Source organism: Amphiura filiformis, chromosome 7, assembly GCF_039555335.1.
Source record: "Amphiura filiformis chromosome 7, Afil_fr2py, whole genome shotgun sequence".
Lineage (NCBI taxonomy): Eukaryota > Metazoa > Echinodermata > Ophiuroidea > Amphilepidida > Amphiuridae > Amphiura > Amphiura filiformis.
The window spans coordinates 32,394,836-32,415,283 of NC_092634.1; the positions used below are offsets into that span (position 1 = coordinate 32,394,836).

The 20,448-nt window shown below is 35.5% G+C and overlaps 1 protein-coding gene across 2 annotated transcripts in view; it reads left to right on the forward strand.

The window, feature by feature from the left end:
• Positions 1-11,645, forward strand: part of LOC140157037 (ski oncogene-like) — an 89,017-nt gene extending 77,372 nt beyond the window's left edge. Inside the window, exons 2-6 of one of the 2 annotated variants that reach the window (XM_072180100.1) lie at positions 2,366-2,583; positions 6,018-6,101; positions 7,169-7,332; positions 8,922-9,133; positions 10,029-11,645. In XM_072180100.1, coding sequence (XP_072036201.1) covers positions 2,366-2,583; positions 6,018-6,101; positions 7,169-7,332; positions 8,922-9,133; positions 10,029-10,472 — 1,122 coding nt within the window. In that variant the 3' untranslated portion in view covers positions 10,473-11,645. The remainder of the gene's footprint in view (positions 1-2,365; positions 2,584-6,017; positions 6,102-7,168; positions 7,333-8,921; positions 9,134-10,028) is intronic. The other variant, XM_072180101.1, reaches the window with a different exon arrangement.
• The last annotated feature ends 8,803 nt before the right edge of the window (positions 11,646-20,448 follow it).

Consider the following 20,448-nt stretch of genomic DNA (forward strand, 5'->3'; position numbering starts at 1 on the left):
GTATACTGATATATATACATAAATACATGGCAGGTATGACTTGAGCGAACGAACGAATGGAGCGAGCAAGTTCCAGATCGGGGACAGTGCATGGCAGACTGATGACAATTATATGTTGCTTGACATATGGTACTCGAGTAGCCTTTTGAAATAACATACTCGTGGCTTTTTTAATTCATATTTAAAACCGAAGATGGGGCCTGCAGATGATATGCGACATAGTCTTCATCTATTATTTCCCCCCTTTTTTTTTAATGGCATAAAAATGAACCAGACATTATGACGAGGCGGTAATGGGCTCTGCTGAAGTAGTTTCTTTGGCAAACTTAATCCAATTGACTATTTCTTAATCAAGTTAATTAGTACAACAGAAGGCATGTGATAGGATCTTAAACATACTCATCTGACAGTGCACAGTTCTTTAACCCTAATAGGCTTCTACATGCATAGAATGACCTTTGCATCAACTTTTGGGCTATGCTTGTACAGCCTTTGACCTTACTGTGGACTGTGGCTGCAAGCCTCCATATGCCTACTTGTTTGTGCTTGCACCACCCCACCTTGGCATAAAGAGGAGCTGTTTTAAAGGATATTATGATCCAAGTGTTGACAGCACCGGTGTTTTACCTTTACATGTAGTTGTCCACGCTGTGTTAGTGGATGGCTTCTGATGCTTACCAGTGATGGGAATGAAGTGACAAACTTTTTGTTTCGTAATTTTTATTGGCATCCCTTCAAAGTTCTGTTCATCAAAAGAAACCCAAGTATCAAACACAAGATGATGTTGTAAAACTTTTATTTGATGCAAATTTGTTGCATTTCCATGAAAAGAAACCATTGAAATATAATTCATAAAACATACTAACAAAAGGTGTACGGTATAAAATCACTTTGATCAGGATTTTCTTCAGAATGATAAACATCCTGCAGTGCAGTAGTCTTCTCTTTTAATTTGGTAGACTCAGTGACTTGCCGAAGAGTACTTTATGGGATAATACACTGGTGTTGGTTGTAAATGGCAAATTAAAAGTTGCGCATCAGATACTGTATAAGTTGAAATATTTTGGGTGGCGTTAAATTTTTGTGCTTTCTCTCTTAAGTTTGCCTAAAATTAAAAATTATAAACTTTTTTATAAAATGTGCTTGTGTGATACAGTGTATGACAACTTAAAATTATCAAAACTAAAAACAAGTAAATACGTTTGAAATTGTTGCATCACCAAAAATGATTTGTGTGAAAATTATCATGCAAACAGTTACATGTTACATGTTATTTAATCTCATAGTGAATCATTTGTAACATTTAACAGTCCACATGTGGATAATTTGTATTTAAAGGTTACCCTATCAACACCGACAGAAGACAGTTTTCCATCTCTGAATACAATTACTTGCGTGCCATGAACTGACGGACATAGCGGCCATTCCCCCCTTAACGGCTTTCCATACACTGCCGTCAGGTCGTAAACACTCGTATACGCCGACGCGGTGAACGACCGTAAAGATTTAGGGCAAGGGGGGAAAATCGGGGGAATTCTTTCTTGGTAGTTGTGTTATCAGGAAGATTGTAGTCGGGATTGCAGTGAAGAGTTTTTGGAGAAAAGATTTTGAATCGAAGGTGAAATTACTTTCAGGGGATGTTAGATGATATGAAAAGGAATTGCATAGAGGGCATCGGAGGGATTGTTACTGGGTTAAGGAGGCATAGCGGGAGAGTGGGGCTTGGGTAGTGAATTATACCGCGATCTATTTGCAGACTATTTTTATCCCTCTTGCCCCCTAGTAACTTGGAAACCTGATTATGTCACTTAGTATTTTTGATTTGGTTTGTTTTATGGTATAGTTCATGCAGTATGTCAAAAAAAGATTATTTTGTAGGTTGCATTTATGAGTGCTATCATATGTGAGCAGCAATTTTGAAATTATATAATTTTATAGTGGGCCTGCAGATTTCAATGATGTTGAACGCAATAGGCAATTGCTTACTTTGATATGTTACGGGGATTTAACTAGGATTTGGAAATGGTATGGCATATTTTAGTTGAATTTTTTTGATGAAGAATTACTATCTCTTTCAACACCAGGTTGACATCCTAGTTATATTTGATGAGGAAGATTCAATCTACATGTGTAGGAAATGGTGATGGTCTAGTGTAATAGGATAGGAATTGGATATTGTGTGTATTTATGAATTGACCAAGCAAGGGATAAAATGTGTGTGTGTGATGCGAGGGATGTGTTTGTATTTATGTGTGCGTCTCTGTCTGTTTTGAATAAAATCACATTTGTTCGTAATTTATTTTGCTTTAAACAAGTGTAACAATATAATAATTTTCTGTTTCTCTTTTGTTCTCTCTCTCTATAGGTGGTAGATGAAAATGGCAACAATAAGAAGATCAAAGTGGAAGATGCACAAAGGGAGATGTGTAAAGATGCCATCGTCACGTCAGCGTGGTCACCGGACGGCACACCGGGTCCTCAGCTCCAGAGGCCGTCGGCGTTTAGGCCGTGGTCACCGTCTGCACTGGCCAAAGAAGGCAAAGCTGTGCTGCCCGAGCATGGAACAGTACTGGTCAGAGATAGGTAGGTGTTGACAAACAAACATAAAAACAAACATTTAAAGAAACATCCAGTGACCGCTTCATGGTTTTGCATCACACAAAGACGTACATGTAGATGAGGTTTTTTTCCCCATCCTTCGGATGTTTTTATAGCGCTATATCTTCCCCTCAGAGAATATTTGTTTCTCCAACTAGACCAAAACATGATAAGATCTTGCATAATTTAAAGTTGATGTCTGTCGATGAATCAATATTCTCTATTGTTAAACCCGTGTTGATTTGGGTCAAGTCGAGGAATTAATCGACTCCCTCTCGTTCTTAGAACATGTGGGAAGTGTGCGCTGTTTTGTTTGGTCATCTTTTGTTTGTTGAATCGATAACTTATCTATTTATATGTCTCCTCTTGTTTTTAATCTCACGTGGGGAGTTTAAAAGTGACATTTATTAACAAGCATAGAATTGCATTGATTTGCCGCTTCAGAACATCTATTTATCTAGGTCTGTTTTAATCGTGTTTATTTCCGTTGATTGTTGGACAAATTCAGAATAAGGATAGAGAATGTATTTTGAGCTCTTTAATGAATTTTCCTCTGCAGTGGTCTTCCCAAGATATTACAATGGATTATGCAAGTTAAGTTTGGTATTAATACACCTGTGCATTGGTCTTTCTATTTCAATAGATTTTCAGTTGGAATCAGTCCCACTTTACACAGCCAACCCTGGGCAACAAACTGGCCATTATTTAGGCAACATAATAGCAAGGTGGTATCTCTTGTTTAGACCATTGTTGCTCTGCTATTTTTAGACATTGAGTGGCCCTGGGAGATCAAGGGCAGCCAAGGTTTTTTTTTAATGTTTACAAGACCAGATCTATAATTGTAGGGTGGTGATAAAATTGCAGGAAAGGTTGTTTATATTTGGAGTTTCCTTTATTTGACGTTGATGAGAAGTGTGTATTTCTCAGTGTGTCAAGTTCATAGGCCTTATCCATTGCTGTTAGACCATAGACCATAAGAACTGATTTTCAAAACCACAGGAGGCCATGATCACAGTGGCCCATGACATAGAGAGGTAGATTGCAACAGAAATTGGGCTGCAAACTGTAAAAGTTGGCAAGATTTTGTGTACATTTTCTGTGTGTTCAAAGCACAATAGACTACAAATAGACCAGGGACCACACTAACAACCTTTATATAACAAAACTACAACCTTTATATAACAAAACCAAAACACTGCACACACCAATTTTGGCTGGAACTTTTTTTGTGAATTTCATGAGTACACATTGATACACGAATATGACAACAAATGACACGTTTTATCGAGAGTACTGGGGGTGTATGTGACATCAATTTAAAAAAATTTAGGCAATTTCCTCCGTGAAAAACTGTGTATGTGAAAATATTAAACGGCGTAAATACAATAAGCTTTTTTCTGTCCTTTTGGACAAACTTTCGGTGATCTGGTCATTTGATTTGCATGACTTAACAGCAGACAACAACAGCATTGTGTGTTGTTGATGGGTAAATACAAACACCAAAACAGGATTATTTTATTGTGGCCACAATATTGTCCTGAATTTGCCTCAATAAACCCCCGAAATTATTGCTATTTATATCGAGTTTCAATGCCATAACGGTATATGGGGTCTATAATAATAGAGTCTATGGACGGTATTTGCAAAGTGACCATTGGCTACCAGATGTTGGACATAGAGTTAAAGAAAAGGTTTTGAACTTGGCTCTGAGTTACCTAAGTGTGCCTTGCCATGCATGGTTTTCAGAAAACAACAAAAGAAAAGGTCTTTGAACTGGCGATGTGGACAGGTCAATTTTTCTCATGTGATGTAACATTTTCCCATCAAGAGGAGAAACAGGCACCTTTGGGGTTATTTGATATGCAAAATATTATAGAGAAAACTATTTCAAGAACCACTGTCCTAAAACTTTAAAATCTCTAGTCCACGGGCCTGCTGACAAATTATGGTTAGCCCTTGAACAGCTCTGAAATGATCAGTAAACATAGCAAAACAAGGTGTACTTGGCCCTCAAACATCAGATGCTTTGGTCAGCACATATATTACTGAGAACCCTGTTCTACTCTTCCCTGAATATTTGCTCATTTTTTACATGTATTTTCCTGAAATTTTTTTTAAAGGACACAACGCTCTTTTTAAGGAGAAATTTGCATTCTTGCACGCATGTAGCCTCCAAGTTAAAAACTTATTCTGAGAAATATCATTTAGTATGAACAATACACTTTAATCAGGTTTCTGTTTTGTTGTTCATGGATGGGATTCATTTCGATTTCAAGGTGATTTTCACAAGATTCATCACTAAATAAATCTCATGATTGTCACATGATATAACATTTTGCCAATTACGAGGAAAAAACGGGAAGATAAGGCCTTGGGATGATTGCCCAAGGTTGTGTGACCGCTTTTTTGAAGCCATTAAAAATAGAACGGAATGTAGGGGGATTCAGTTCTTGCGTGTTTGTAGTTGTAAGTTCAAAAGAGCCGAAAAAGCCAGAATGGTGTCTCTTGTTCTCTTTAAGAACAATACACATATCAATGTGGCTTCATTCATTGTCTTAGTTGGAGGTCATATTGGGCTATTATGTTTGAAATCCATACACCCCCTATTGGAAGACATGACGTTAATCTTCCACATTGGGAGTATGAATTTAGAATGTATATTTGCCCGAATGGGTGATTCCGACTGATTCTATTTGAAAGTCAATGCTCCCTGTGTGGGAGCTAAGGTGGTATCTTCCATAGGGGTTGTGTGGATTTCAATGGGAATAGACCAATTTTAAGTATGAATTTAAAATGTGGTTACCCGAATGGGTGATTCCATTTTAAATTCATGCTCCCTGTGTGGGAGATAAGATGGTGTCTTCCATAGGGGGGTGTATGGATTTCAACGGGAATAGCCCATTTTAAGTACGGTATGAATTTAAAATGTGATTACCTGAATGGGTGATTCCATTTGAAATTCATGCTCCCTGTGTGGGAGATTAAGGTTGTGATTTCCATCCATAGGGGTTTGGGATTTCAACAGGAATAGACCATTTTAAGATGATTCTGTGAGATCGAAGAGTGGGATTTTGTTGTCCTTTGAATAAATCTTGAATACAATAGGTTTTTGATTGGTTTCTGCCCTGCACTTTTATTTCTAAGATAGAGAATACTTTCATTTTAATATGAGGTGTCTTTTCTCTCATGGCAACTACCTCGAAATATATCGAAAAGGATATTTGATTAAAAATTAAAAATTGATTACAAATTCATTTTAGGGGAAAATCAGGGGAAAATTGCTCAAAATAGTCAAGATGTATGAAAAATTCATGTGACGTGCGATTTCACACCATTATAATTTTCGTACATACAGGCAAGTCATCTGTGTGGGAGTTAATACTAATGGTATTATTTTGCCTTTTTTTTGTATTTTTCAGTCGCGGCATACCCACCTACCTCAGTATGGGACCTCCGGTACTCCTGAACCCGGAGAGGGTTGTGCCTCACACAGCTGCCACCAAGTAAGTACCTCACCAAGGTGTTATTGATTAGTATTGATAATTGATCAATTTAATCAATTTATTGAACAATTATCAAAAGTTCAATTAATGTTAATCAACCATAGCTTGTGACTTTCTAGCATTTTTTTAAAAACCGTTTTTATATAAGCTTTAAAATTGCTGTGAATTAGTAAACTAGGGGAGGATTACAGTGGATAACCAGAAGGAAAAAAACAACAATAAAGTTGTTGAATATTTAGCGAGCAGCGAGATTTAATATAAAGGTGGAAATTCAATGTAGCAAATTGTTTATCTCAAATTGTGTCAGCATGATTGATACGAATCAGTTTTTCTTAAATGCTAAAAACATCTTATCGAATCATGGGCTACAATTTGTGTAAATATACATGAAATTACATGCATGTGCGGTTCTCCATGTGTGATTTTGTGTAAGCTGTAACAAACAATGTTGGACACTTGTTTTCGCCATATACTCTAAACTAACTAAATTTAGCAACAATCGACTTGTGTCGCTCGATAATGCGACTTTTCAAAGAATGATCAGTTTTCTGATTCAATACCCTGCATGCATCCAAACGTGAGTAATTATTGTTGAGTTTACATTGTAAATGTTGCATGCCACTGCCTGGTACTGAAAACCGTACGTCATTGTGATGGGAGGCGTGGAAGGTTGTGGATTTTATGATGGTGGAAGAATTGCAGTACGTTTGTTTACTAGAACAGCGTAAGATGACATACGGAAATGGGATTTTTTTGCATGTCCGATAAAATTAATTTTTATGCTTGGATAGCAACTCGATCTTGGAGTGTGAAGGTCAGAGATACTTTTCACTTTTGTTTATCAACATTTTAGTATCTTTTAAAGAATAAAACCGATCTTCAAAATATGGTTTTCTTTCCAGAGTCATTTGTTATTACATTACCATGATTATTTATGAATTTTACACTCTAAATTAATTAATCTGTAAAAAACGTGGGGTCATGGAGATTTAGTTCATTAACAGACTGGTTGAAAGTCAGAACACAAAACTTTAATCAAATGTTCATTCTTTCCTTTCTTTTCGCAGATTCGACGGTCACTTTGCCCCCAACGTGTCCCTGGTTCCACAGACCAAGGCGATCACACCGAAGAAAGAAGAGGTGGAATCATCGAGGACCACACCCAACGGGGAACAAACGTCGCAGGATTCAAATACTAGTGAGTCTGATGAATCCTCCGACAAATTAGCATGTATGTACTGATGGGGTTAAGTACCAACACTCAAATATGGGAACAAGATAGCGCCCTCAATCAAACGTGGGGAACATGACGTCGCCATCATTTTAATGAGAGAAATACAAATGGGAGCAAGATAGTGCCCTCAATCAAATATGGAAACACGATAGCGCCCTCAATCAAACATGGGAACATTTTGCTGCCCTCACTTTATAATAATAAGAGATATACTAATATGCAAACAAGAAAGCGCCCTCACCTTAAGAGAAACACAAATATGCAAAAGATAGTGCCCTCAATCAAATATGGAAACAAGATAGCACCCGCACTTAAAGAGAAACACAAAAGTGAAGCTAAAATAATTTAAAGGCACATTTCGAACCATTATCATTTTTAGATTCTCACAAAAGTTTTTTTTTCATGTCCAAATTTCTCCTTAGAAGTGGGATTGGGAATATGAAATAAGGGGAAAATTATGAGGAGCAGGTCTTGACAAGATGAAACTTCAAACTCAACATAAGTTGAACATGCTCTACATGCTAAAATGTTTTTTAAAAAAACTCTCCTAAAAATAGTGTGTTATTCACGCTCCCAAGAGTTCAATATGGCTGCTTCAGAACAGCGACGACGAGTCTCGACACATTCCCCCACCCTGTAAAACTTGACAACTCCCAGAAGCCTTTTTCTTACAGGGTTTAATTTCAGAAAGATGGGGTTTAATTTCAGAAAAACGTTAATAAAGCTAGATGACTAGCATGTATTTGGTTACTTCCCCTTCATTTTTTGATTTTTTTTGGGTGATATTATGTAGTGCCTTAGTTTTTGAAGTTACTGCAATACTGCGGATGTGGAATGTTTTGTTGTAGTACTTGTATACTTTAATTTTCTAGAACTGCGGAATATTAGAAATGCCTGAAAATGTTTATTTAATGCGTCAAGTATATGAAGAGGGAGACAGAAATTTGTGAATATTTGTTTCTCATTTCATTTTGGTCTTTTGCAAACTTCAGTCACTGTCTTCTGTAATAATTAAGAAGGCATCATTAGATATAACGTGTCACCATTTGAAAAAGGTGGTTCCGTACAGCATTAAGTTTATTTGCTCGATGCTGAAAATTGCGACTGATCGAACACATGCTGGCCGGGTGTGTTTGAGTTTTGAAAGCGTGCTCTGTGCATGCTGCAACATGCTTACCTCTCTGCATGTGGATGTACGTGTGCGGGGTTCTTCTTTGAATCGCTATATACACAGGAAATCCCCTGCTATAGAATACTAATAAAACTGTTCCACACAGTGTCAAGGTTTATGTCCGCTTTCCTAGTAAAAGGCAGTAAAATTTTTAAAAAAAGATGTTTTTATTAACTCCGGTGTCAACAGATGTGAGAGAGTATTTCTATTACGACCAGGCATTTAACGACTTTTTGTGTGTGTGACTGTGTGTTCGTATAAAAGTGGAAATTATAGATGAAAATTAAAGCATTAATTTACTAAATCGAAGCTTGGCCAGAAAATAATCCAGCAAGCTGCATAATTAATCTGTACAATCAAAATTAAATTGATAAAATTCTTAACGACACAACAATTTCTGACATTTCTCCTCCAGGTGAAGATTCAGGTCTGAGGGAAGATGGCCACAGCGAGATCAGCGAGACCAGCTTGGAGCAAGAGATCGACATGGTCAGAAGTTTGCTGGAGAACGAGCAGCTGGACAGCCAAGCGGGGCGGGATAAATTGCTTCACGAGTTAGCAAGGATACGTGTGAGGCAAGAGGAGCGTTTGCAGAGCGCCCTCACTTCCAAGAAGAGCTTGCAACAGGTAGGAATATTTGCCATGAAAAAAAAAATCAAGGAAAATGTTCAAACTTCCAAGTAAATTTTCTTTGTCAGTTCCGTAAGTTCACATGATTTAATGAAAATAAATAAGAAAAGAAAATGCAAGCACAACTCTCACCATAATTCACACCAAAGTGCAAGTTTGATTTTAATGGAATTTCATCTTATTGCAGCACTAAGCTAATAATTATGTGACCTGCTACCACAAAATGAGCGTAAGTCACAAGTTGGTAGTTTAGAGATGTCCTGGCTGCTGTGTTGGTGTTCTTTGTTTCACACGCACCTGTTCAAGCCAATAGTATATCTGTATGTCCGTTGTGAATGGGGGCATAATGGACCATTCACGAAGGGCATACTACTGGCTTGCACGTGTACGCGGCAAACAAAAAACATCAAATCAGCAGCCAGGATGTTGCGAAACGCTCATTTTGTCTGTGGTTTCATTATCCAGTGTCAAAGTTCAAAAAGCACCATTTAACAATCATTGCTCAAACTTTTGACCTCAATTTCAAAAGTATGAGTTTGTAATACCCGGTGCATAAGGTCATTATAGTGGGTATGTAAGCATATTGGGGTTAAAGAACTGTGCCCTGAGATGTTGGACTGATTGGGATCCTTGTACAGTCTATAAAAATATGAGCTTAATAAATGATTCATTTTGTTTAATTGTATTACGTTATGTATGCATAGTAATGCTATGGTTATGTTCATCTGCACTTCTGCAGCCAACCAAAAACTAGAAATAAACTGAGACATTAGATTTTCTGATCTTATCATTGCCTAGTTTTGGGATGAACGCATTAGTTTGTGATGTCTATGAAGATTTATTAAGCATTTCAGAACTTACAAGTTGAAATTATTGTTATCTCTTTTTTTAGGAGTTGGAATTCTTGCGAGCAACAAAGAAGGAGAAGTTACGAGAAGCTTCGGAAACCAAACGCAACCTACGCAAAGAAATCGACAGAATTCGCATTGAATACGAGCGCAAGCTCCGGGAAGCGAGCGAGGCCAAACAGAGACTGAAGCGCGACTTAGAGATCGCCAAGAGTAAGAAATGCGACAAGACGCACGAACTGGGAAAGGACAAGGTGCGATTGCGAGCGGAAAATGAGTATCTGAGGGAGAGATTGACAGAAGTGGAAGAAGAACGGGACCAACTTAGGAAGGAAGTAGATGAACTCAAAAAACAGATAACAGATTCAAGCAGTGAAAGTAGCGAGAATGAACTGAGTAAAAAAAGTGAGAACAATGAAAAGAGAAGTTCCTCCTCTTGTAGCGAATCAACAAAAAACGATTCCTCGCAACCACCAAAGCAAGTGTAGGATTTGTTATTTGATTTTCATCACAAAAAGCTCATACTGCTAATAACGTTGTTAGTTTTTGTAGGAAAAAAAAGCTGATTACTGCCATATATTTGAAAACAGGCTTTAAATATTGACTTATTTTAGACGTGAAATGTCATTGTGCTACCAGGAATTTTGTGTATACAAGTTGGTAAGTCCGGAAGATTATGTTTAACACAGTATCAACTGGGATATGCGAGATGACAAATTAACGTCATCCACTTGTGTCGTTGTTTATTATTACATGCAAATAGCGGATCTTGTGGTAATGTTACCTCTTTGCAAATTGTAAAGTTTACCCGCGTGTAAAAAGTCAAATTATTCGTGCGTCACTATTTATGGGTAAAATATACAATACATAATTAAGTGTCAGGTTTTAATTTCTGCTTAAAAAAGAATATAACTCAGTTACATATATTCTGAATGTAAATAAACACATAAATAAACTTAAAAATTATTCTTCTGTTTAATTTATGTTTTGTTTTTTACCTCCTTAATCAATTCATTATTTAATTTTTAAGTTATTATATTTTGGCAAGAAGATTTAATTTGAAACGTGTATGTATTTATGAAATTTGTTTTTAACAAGATGCTGCAACAATTTATTATTTGAAAATTCATTATTTGAAAACAAAATGTTTCTTTAGTCAAGTCCATAATCCATTAACGCTATTCATAACATCAATTGTATGCCTCCCAAGTTCTGACAAGAAATAATATGGTCAATATAAATCTGCTTTTGAAAAGTGATTTCAAAGCACTAAATTCAGTGGTGGATACTAAAACAGAACTGGCAACACATACCTTGCAGAAGGGCAAAGGTCATGGCAGGTAGCCAAATAAGGCAGTTGAAATCTGTCATTTTCTGCTTCATGTGCAGCTTAACAAATGTGCATACACTGTAAAGAAATTACCTGGCACAGACCCATGTTAAGGATAAGGGACGAGCTCAAACAGTTTGCTAGCATTACCCACGTTTTCCATTGTATGATAAAAACATGGGAACTGAAGGCAAACTGTAAGAAGACATGCTGCTGTATTTGTGGTTATATTCGCGCACAGATATTTTTGCGATTTCGAACATTTTGGCATGTTTATATTTTTGCGAAATTCATGTTAATATCGTATGACAAAAATTCATATTTGCGCTTCGTGAAAATAAAACCATCGTGAAAATTATCACTAATGCAGTAGTATAATAATACAGCAAGTGAAATCATGCAATTTATGCAGCTAGACTTATTTTAGATTTAGTAGGAAATAATTCCTGTGCTGGTGTAACTCCATTTTGCAAAGCGAGATACAAAATATTTTTTCACGATAATTACATTGGTAGAAGTACAGCCAAAAGAGAATGCAGGAATGAGGTGTATGTTGCATAAATTGTCATGAAAAATTCTATTGTATGAAGAGCTTTAGAACCAGATTTGTGTATTTCCTTGTTTATAATATCTATTAAAATTGGACATACTAAATTTTTGGTTCTACCCATCGAAATAACATGGTATACTACCTATTGTAAAGAGAAAACTGCACAATATCATTGAACTATGTGTAGAGCTTTTATGAGGTGACAATGTTTTCCTTTGATACTGTGAAAAATTTCTGCTTTATATTATATTCTTATGTGGGTTTGATTTGTAAGTTTATACATTAATATCATATCTAGAGTCAATATGGTCTCATTTTATAGGCAAAGTTCACCTCCATGCAATACTGATAGCTCCAAATGTGCACCGTAAGTGGTAGATGGTGAGGTTTTGTATCCAATACATTTAAAGGTCATGCTATGAATGTACAAAACGTATGGGTGAAAGAACTGCGACTTATACTATGAGATCTTGTACGTGGCTCCTGGTATTGAATTTCTCTACTGGAAGTCAATTTTGACTGAAAAGTAGTAGGCGTATTGCATATAGTTTGGAGGTCAATCCATCGTATGTTATGTAATAGACATATTGAATATGGGAATAAATTTCAGTACAAATTGACTTCCGAAGGACAAAGTGAAAATCCACATATTGCAGCCTCCGCAGAGTGGGATGCTTAATTCTCTTTATATATTATATATATATAATTGTATCATTTAATATTGCATATTGTACAGAGAGTGATTCATCATCAATGTGTACATTAAACTATGGTAGCATCTGTTTTGATGGTTTGGCCTACAGTTGTTAATATTCCTCCAATGGTTCACATGCATAATTACTTGCTGATATAATCATACATGTGTGTACATCTCTGAATAATGCTTTGCAAATTGTGTTTTCGTCTCTGCCTGGCTTGTCTATTATGGTTTAATTCACTGTGTGTTATTATTTGAATTAGAAGTCGTATGGGAATGCAAAAGAAAGACGGAACAAAAAAAGAAAATGTTTTGTAATGAGTCGATTAATCAAAAACTGGCAAAAGAAATGAGGTGGATGTTTTACATTGGGTTTGATTCAACGTCAACAAAATTAGATTGGCCATTATATTTTTATGATTCAAAGAATTATGTGGTCTTATTTTGGGATTATAACTCTAGCAAAAAGCAGTGACTGAATCTTAACTGGAAAGTGTTGTATCTTGTACACTAGGAAAAAATTGTCAAACATAGGATAGATTTCAAAAATACTAACGTCTTCAAAAACCAAAAAGTCGGTTTGAACCCTGTAGTTTCCATGTCAGAATTCGGTAGTTGATTAATTTGACTCATTACATCATTGCTCAGTTGAATTGATACAACATATGATTGTTTTAGTTATCCAAAAGCCGCTGAAGTTTATGCATATTCGCCATGAAATTATATTTACGAAATGTTGTATGGCTCAATTTGCTTGACCTTTGACCTTAGGTCAAGGCTTTGAGATCATGGGTTTGTACCAGAATGATAATAGGGAAGAGAGATGTCAAAACAATAAGCGATACGAAATTTTGTTTTTTCACAATTATTTCCTTTTTATTTGCATAACGTTGTAGTTATGCATTAGGAAGGTGCAACAAAAGGATAAAAAGAATATATAACACGGTGGATATAATTACGGTCTGAGAAAAGGTCGAGGCAACGGTTTATAACTATTGAACAATTTGCTTGATTTTGTGATGTGATATCGAAACAAATGTTTCATGTCAAAGGTCATCTAGTCAACCATTGATGACCTTTGACATATGACTTGTGATCCTGTTTATTGCATAGTATTCAAAGTCAAGTCAATATCTCTACCTAATGTACTGTAACAAAAACACTAAATAGTGTTTCTAGAAGATACATGTAGTGTTACCAGATGTTAATGGTGAAGCACATTTTGAATTGGACCGTCAAATTACATTTTAATCTTAATCTATATATTGTAAATTGTAAATGTGTCATTTTTTTAAACGCAGCTGCTTGCTAGCTCTGTACATTATAAAATCAATCTGTATATCTGTACAGTTGTAATTTAGAGATTTTTTTTTTCTCATGTAAAAACACATTTTTTTTCTGTAGAAAGAAAAGATTGTATTGAATGCAGCAAAACTTAACTTGCAGATGAAAAGTAAGATAAAGATATAAAAGAAATTGCTAGGTTGAAATGAATTAAGTGCAAGTTTCAATGCTACATGTTTAATGTTTAGCATTTTAAGGATTTACAAAATTGGAAAGTGAAGATGGTAAAATGTGACAAGATTACATGACCCCAAAATGAGCTGGAAATAGATTTATTTGTATTAATGGTCTGATATGCATCAATATTTATGAAATTCATGAATTTATATCCCGGAACAGAGAGAAATATGACTTGAAGATTGGTGAGAGTCACATTTTTGGGTGATGGTGAAAGATAAGGATATAATTAAAACCATATTTTGGGCAGTGGTTCCTCACATGGAATATATATATATACTTGGAATCCCAAAGTACCATGAGTCCAAAATGTCTCAATCCCAGTTACACATTACAGTAGCTTCCATTCAACACTTGTAGCTTAAATGTTGACCTTTGATTGTGGAGTATGAGTTTTAATACCCAGAACATTAAAAGGTCATTCAATGAATGTACAAGTGTATTGGGAGAGTAGAACTCGGTCCTGATAGATGAGCATGTTTTAGGTCATACTGAGGTCATCTTTCCATGATTTATACAGAATGATGTTGATGCCAAATATACACCCGGCATTCTTCCCATTCAACACTCGTAGCTTAAATGTTGACCTTTGATTGTGGAGTATGAGTTTTAATACCCAGAACATTAAAAGGTCATTCAATGAATGTACAAGTGTATTGGGAGAATAGAACTCGGTCCTGATAGATGAGCATGTTTTAGGTCATACTGAGGTCATCTTTCCATGATTTATGCAGAATAATGCCGATGCCAAATATACACCCGGCATTCTTCCCAAGAGACTAAGCAAATAAACGCAAGGAGGTTTTGTTGAATCCCCTTGTCACAAAGTTCTGAAGTTCAAGGCTTTTCTGCACTTCCTCATCAGATTCAGAGAAGTTCCTCTCACGAACTCCAAAAGTCAAAACTGATAACATTACAAAATTTTTGTGACAAATATTATTGATTTTGGTGTGATATTTATGAAGCAAACCGCTAATTTGAGGTTTTCGTAATGATTAAGTCCTCAGAAAATTTGACATATAAACTGGCACCAGTGGGAAAACAAAATGTGGTTCAAGCTGGCGACGAAAGAATATCACATTAGCTGATTCAGGAGTAAAATTATGCGGTAGATAGTTTTGTCGTAAATAAAGCCAACTAGTTATCAGGTGTGGAGAAAGTCTGGTGTGTGTGTTGTCATCTGACGCTGAGTCGTACTTCCTAAGCTCATTACGAGAGCTTCGTTTCTCCAGTTACTTTTTAAGGATGTTTTTAATCATTTTCAGTCAGTTTGAATTTGGATCAACCCCATGACATGACATGTTAATTGTTGGAAACTTCCCCCCTCTCTCTGGAAAGGTTGACATTTCTAGAGTTTTTAGTATTACATCATCGGGGATATGTGAAGAAGGAGTTTGGTTGGATATTGATGCATGTAATTTGACATTTTCACAAATTAATGGTCTATTTCTTTGCCTATGATGCATTTTAAGAATGGGACAAGTTGTTTTCTGAATTCGGTAAAAGTGGAGATTTTTGCTGTCCATTGATTTTCTGTCGGGCAAAATTAAAAAGTGTGTAAATATGTGAAGAAAATTAACAGAGTGAAAACCTAGCTAAAATCTTGGAAATATTGCAGCACAAAAATTATAATGGTGCAAAAACGACCACTTTTACCGTTAGCAAATTTGGTGTAAAATGCGAACTTTGAACAAGGTAGTTGAAACTGCACTTATATTTAATCTCTAGATTTAAATCAAGGAAAATGAACAAAAATGCTAAATGTGTCCAAACATTCAGCATTTGCAAATTGTCTTTTATCTGTTTCAACTTTTAATTTTACTCAATTCTTTATTTACACGTCTTTGTCCTAGCGTCATCATAGTCATACAGCTAGAACTGTGTAAAAACTACTTGTAACAAAATTCTGCATAAATCTAATTTTCTTTTTTGTAAGATTTCAACAAATTTAGTACGAAGTCAGTATTACATTTATAAATCATGCCATTTTAATTACCGTATAAAATACTAGTTGAAATTAAGGATCCTTGTGCACAAGGGAGCTTTTTATAGTTACATGGTGCGTTAATACTATTATGGAATAGCTGCCTGTTGATTCATTGTAAGAAATCATTAACATTGAGAAAAAATGTTTATAGATTATGTGGTGTTAACATCTAGATTATTGTATAAAGATTTTTAATGAATAATAATTATTCATTTTCTGTGGCATTACTTTGATATTGTGTTCAAAAACAAGGCTGATTTAAGTGATTTCATGGGCATATGGTTTGGATACAAAAAGGCAGTAAGTGCGTTGTCATTATCATGCACTTGCAGCCTTTTTGCAGTCAACCAACGATTAATTTAAACATGCGAAAATGTTCTTGGCATCGGGCGAATGTTATAATGCTGTACATACAGACCATACACAAGGTGCCAGAGTTAGTTCATAAATGGTCACTATCAAAATATTCTCTATGTATGTAAATGTTTCAAGTGTGTGTCGCAGTAACGGTGGTCGTTTATGGAAAACAAATCAGATATTGTGTATTCTTGGGTTGAAAAATTGACGCTCGGTCGACAAATTTTTTGCAAGTAAATTTTTAGATGGGTCAAGTTTTGAGTTAATCAATGTGCATTGTTAAAATACGCAACATCAGTAGGCTAAAAAATCTTAAAACAGAAAAAAATTGATTTACAGTGTTTATGATGTCACTAGTAATAGTGCAGAGTGGTAGCGCATTTGGTATAGGGCAGAGATCCTCGGAGTTTGTTATTAATGTATTAATATGAAGTGATGATTTCAGCAGAGATAAAGGAACAAATTTTTGACAAGTTTTCATAGTCGGTATAAATTAATGGGACAAATCAAAACATTGTTCAAATTGTTACAAAATTCAAGGGGGGGTGAAAGCAAGATATTGTTTGTGATAAACAAATTGTGTTTTCATTTTTCATGAAAATATTTTTTGGGGGGGAAAAGTGACACACAAATTTATAGCAGTTGTATACCGATTTCATCTTTGGCATCTTTCATTGGTATTCCCAGTATCTCCGCCCTATGCAAATAAAACCAACATAATGAAATCTAGAAATTCGGGTATTAAAAAAAAGTGAAAATTCTGAAATAAATGTGTAGACACAAATGTAATATAATAACAAATTATGATTTAAATAACCAATGCAATGTGGAAATACCCCTTGTTTTTTTGTTTGTTTTTTGTCTATGTCATAATGGCGGAAATTTCCATTTCCAATACAAAAGTCAAGAATTAGGTTTTGTAGCTCAAAAGCTTATGTACTCCAATTATGATGTCACCTGTGTCGTGTGGAGATATTTTTTAACACCACCTTTCAACGCTCGTAGCTTAATTTTACCAAAAAGATAAATTAATGTAAATTAGAATTGCGAAAAGCAAACAAATTGTAGAATATACACATCGTGGGTATTGTTATTGATGTTATATAGGTGGGCGCACATTTTTTTTTCTTGAAATTTTGGTAGAAGTGGTTTACAAAAATACACTCTTTTCTTTGTCAAATGTACGGAAAAAAACAGATATATATGGACGAATCCTAGCGTTATAAGTCACAAAATTGTCATAGATGTTATACATTTTTTGTAAGTGTTGAACTCGATGGAGGCGATAAAATTATATTTACGGTGCCGATGCCTCCATTTGAGTGTTTCTAGAGTTTTATTTTTCTATACTATTACGATTGCTCATGATGATGATGTTGCAAAACAAAATGGTGTTTTTAAATGTGGTACAAAAATGTGCACCATGGCCTGCCTGCTTTGCTAAGTATATAATAAGCAAAATTCATCTTGTGTATTTTAATATAGAGATGATTATGATGGATTTTGCTTACTATACACGATAATTTAATAAATAATAATAGAAGTGAATGGTTGAATATAATTATTGTATAGGGATACGGAATGATACCATCATTTTATTTGAAGGTGGACATGTGGCGTATTCTTGTAAAAAAAGAATTGTGGTACTATTTAAAGGTGGTGTATTGTCACCAATTGTGGCGCTTCCTGCGGCGTGTTTACATGGGGCTGCTGAGCTAAAACGTGCGAAGCTAAAGATTTAAGAGTGTTTCATGAGCATGTAGAAGCAATGTGTGAGCTGCACGTGGGCAGATTCTTTGAAAAAGACTTCACACAAGTTCCTGTCCATGTGCTAAGCTTAAAAGCATCGAGATTACGAAACTAACGATTTGTACGATTTGACAGACTTTTGCTGCTGTTGTATGTACACTGTTGTTCAATTGTACTGTTGAATATTATAATAGCTGAATGTCACTTGCGACTTTTGGTCGATTGTGTATATTGACACATGCTAATTGGCTGTTGCACTTGAAATACATCCCCAATGGAAGATGTGGCCTTAAATATTCCACACAGGGAGTGTGAATTATAAATAGGGTTACCTGAATGGATGACTCTTATTTAAAATATACACTCACTGTGTGGAAGATTAAGGTCATGTCTTCCATAGGGGTGTGAGGATTTCAACTGGGATAGCCCAATGCACTCTACAAGCTGCTGGTACAACTTTTTGTGAGGTTTCATCGTAAAAAACAGGATATTGGCATTTTGTGATGCTTTAAAAAAAATAGCACATTCATGTGTGCTGTTAATGTGATGAGCTTTGGGCTATTCCAGTTAAAATCCATGCACCCCCTATGAACACACAACATTAATCTCCCATACAGAAGGTGTAGATTTCAAATGGGAATCACCTATTCAGGTAACCCCAATTGAAATTCGCACTCCCTGTGTGGTCGTGTCTTCCATAGGGGTGTAAAGATTTTAACTGGATTAGCCCATTCGGAAGTGAAATGCTCCAAGAGCGGAATAGGTTTTGCTCGAAAGCCTAAGGGTGATGGGATGATCGGTTATACTTGCGTTCGTCAATGAATGCAACTTTGGTTGTAAATTTGCACCATATTCAGTAAACTAAAATGTTGCAAAAATCAGTGATGTCACACTGATAAGTTTTAGTTTTGTTAAATATATAAATAAATATATATATATGTGTACAATATTTCTGAAAAGAAAAAAAAGTAAATATGCACACATTGAACCCCAAACGTATCCCATCACCCTTGTAAACAAAATGGCTGTTACTGAGCATGCTCAGTTTGGAGTTTCCAAGATGGCGGATGCTTAAAAGTAAAACCACGATCGAGACCAAGAAGATGCATCTTGTGTATCAAAATAAGATGGTTGTTGACAATTAATCGTATGCATATTTTGGTTTGTCAGTATAATACGAAAACCAATGTTTTGTAGATAAGTGTCCTAGCTGCAATGGCGCCCTAATTCAATATCTCGTGTAATTACAAAGACATCACGTAACTGCGCGAGAAACGATGGCGCCTCTTTTTTTCTGCTTAATCTGCGTATTTCCAGAATGTCATCATTGTCAATGGGCAAAGTTCACCTTGATTCTCATATTGAATATGTGGAAAATGAACTTTGCCGTCATCATTGTGCATGTTGAAGTTTAATGTGAAAATCACATAGACGTGTCGCAAGCAAGTGATGGATACGAGATGTTTAACATCTTTGCCATTTTGGCGATAGAACAATACGGAGATATGCAAAGCATATGATATCAAAGAAGTTTGTTGTCTGTATAATTATTTTATTTGAAACAGAAAACTAACAATATATAAATACAGTTACACTGGGGTGGCACTATCCATAGCATCAAATTCTTATTGTTACTAAGAATCTATTTTGTGCAGTTTTTCATTCATTAGGCTATATGCATACTATTTTATAATCGCTTGGCTATGCTATCGGTATCTGCAATTCCAGATATAACAAGTTTACATAGTAGTGGAATTCTAGATAGATGATTAAATAGCACAGCGGACTGCTACATGTCGTGCAGTGAGTAACCATAAAATCATAAATATGATTGGTTCCGAAATTCAATCCCTGTTTTCATGCTCCGACGAGTAATCGGCCATCATTCCAGGGTCAGAGTTCATCACTGAAGTCTGCCCAAGTGCACTTTTTAGAGTAATGTAATTATGTGATGAACTGTGACCGTGAGAATGACAAAATATGACCGATGAAAGTTATGTGTTTTAATCACTACAGACTACCTCGATCGCATTCCCAAAGTTGCACAGGTTATTCATCCACAATTAAAAATTTTACTAAGTGTATGTCGGATAAATAACTCGCATTCTTGAGAATAAGTATCTTGAAGTTGGTTTGGTAGTTACTATATTAGTAATGTAGGTTTGTAATATAGTTGCAACACTTGAGTATTATACCGTTTGCAAAGTAGGCAAAATCACGCTGTTGAACTGAAATTTCAAACTTATTTTACAACAGAAAAATTGTATATTGTC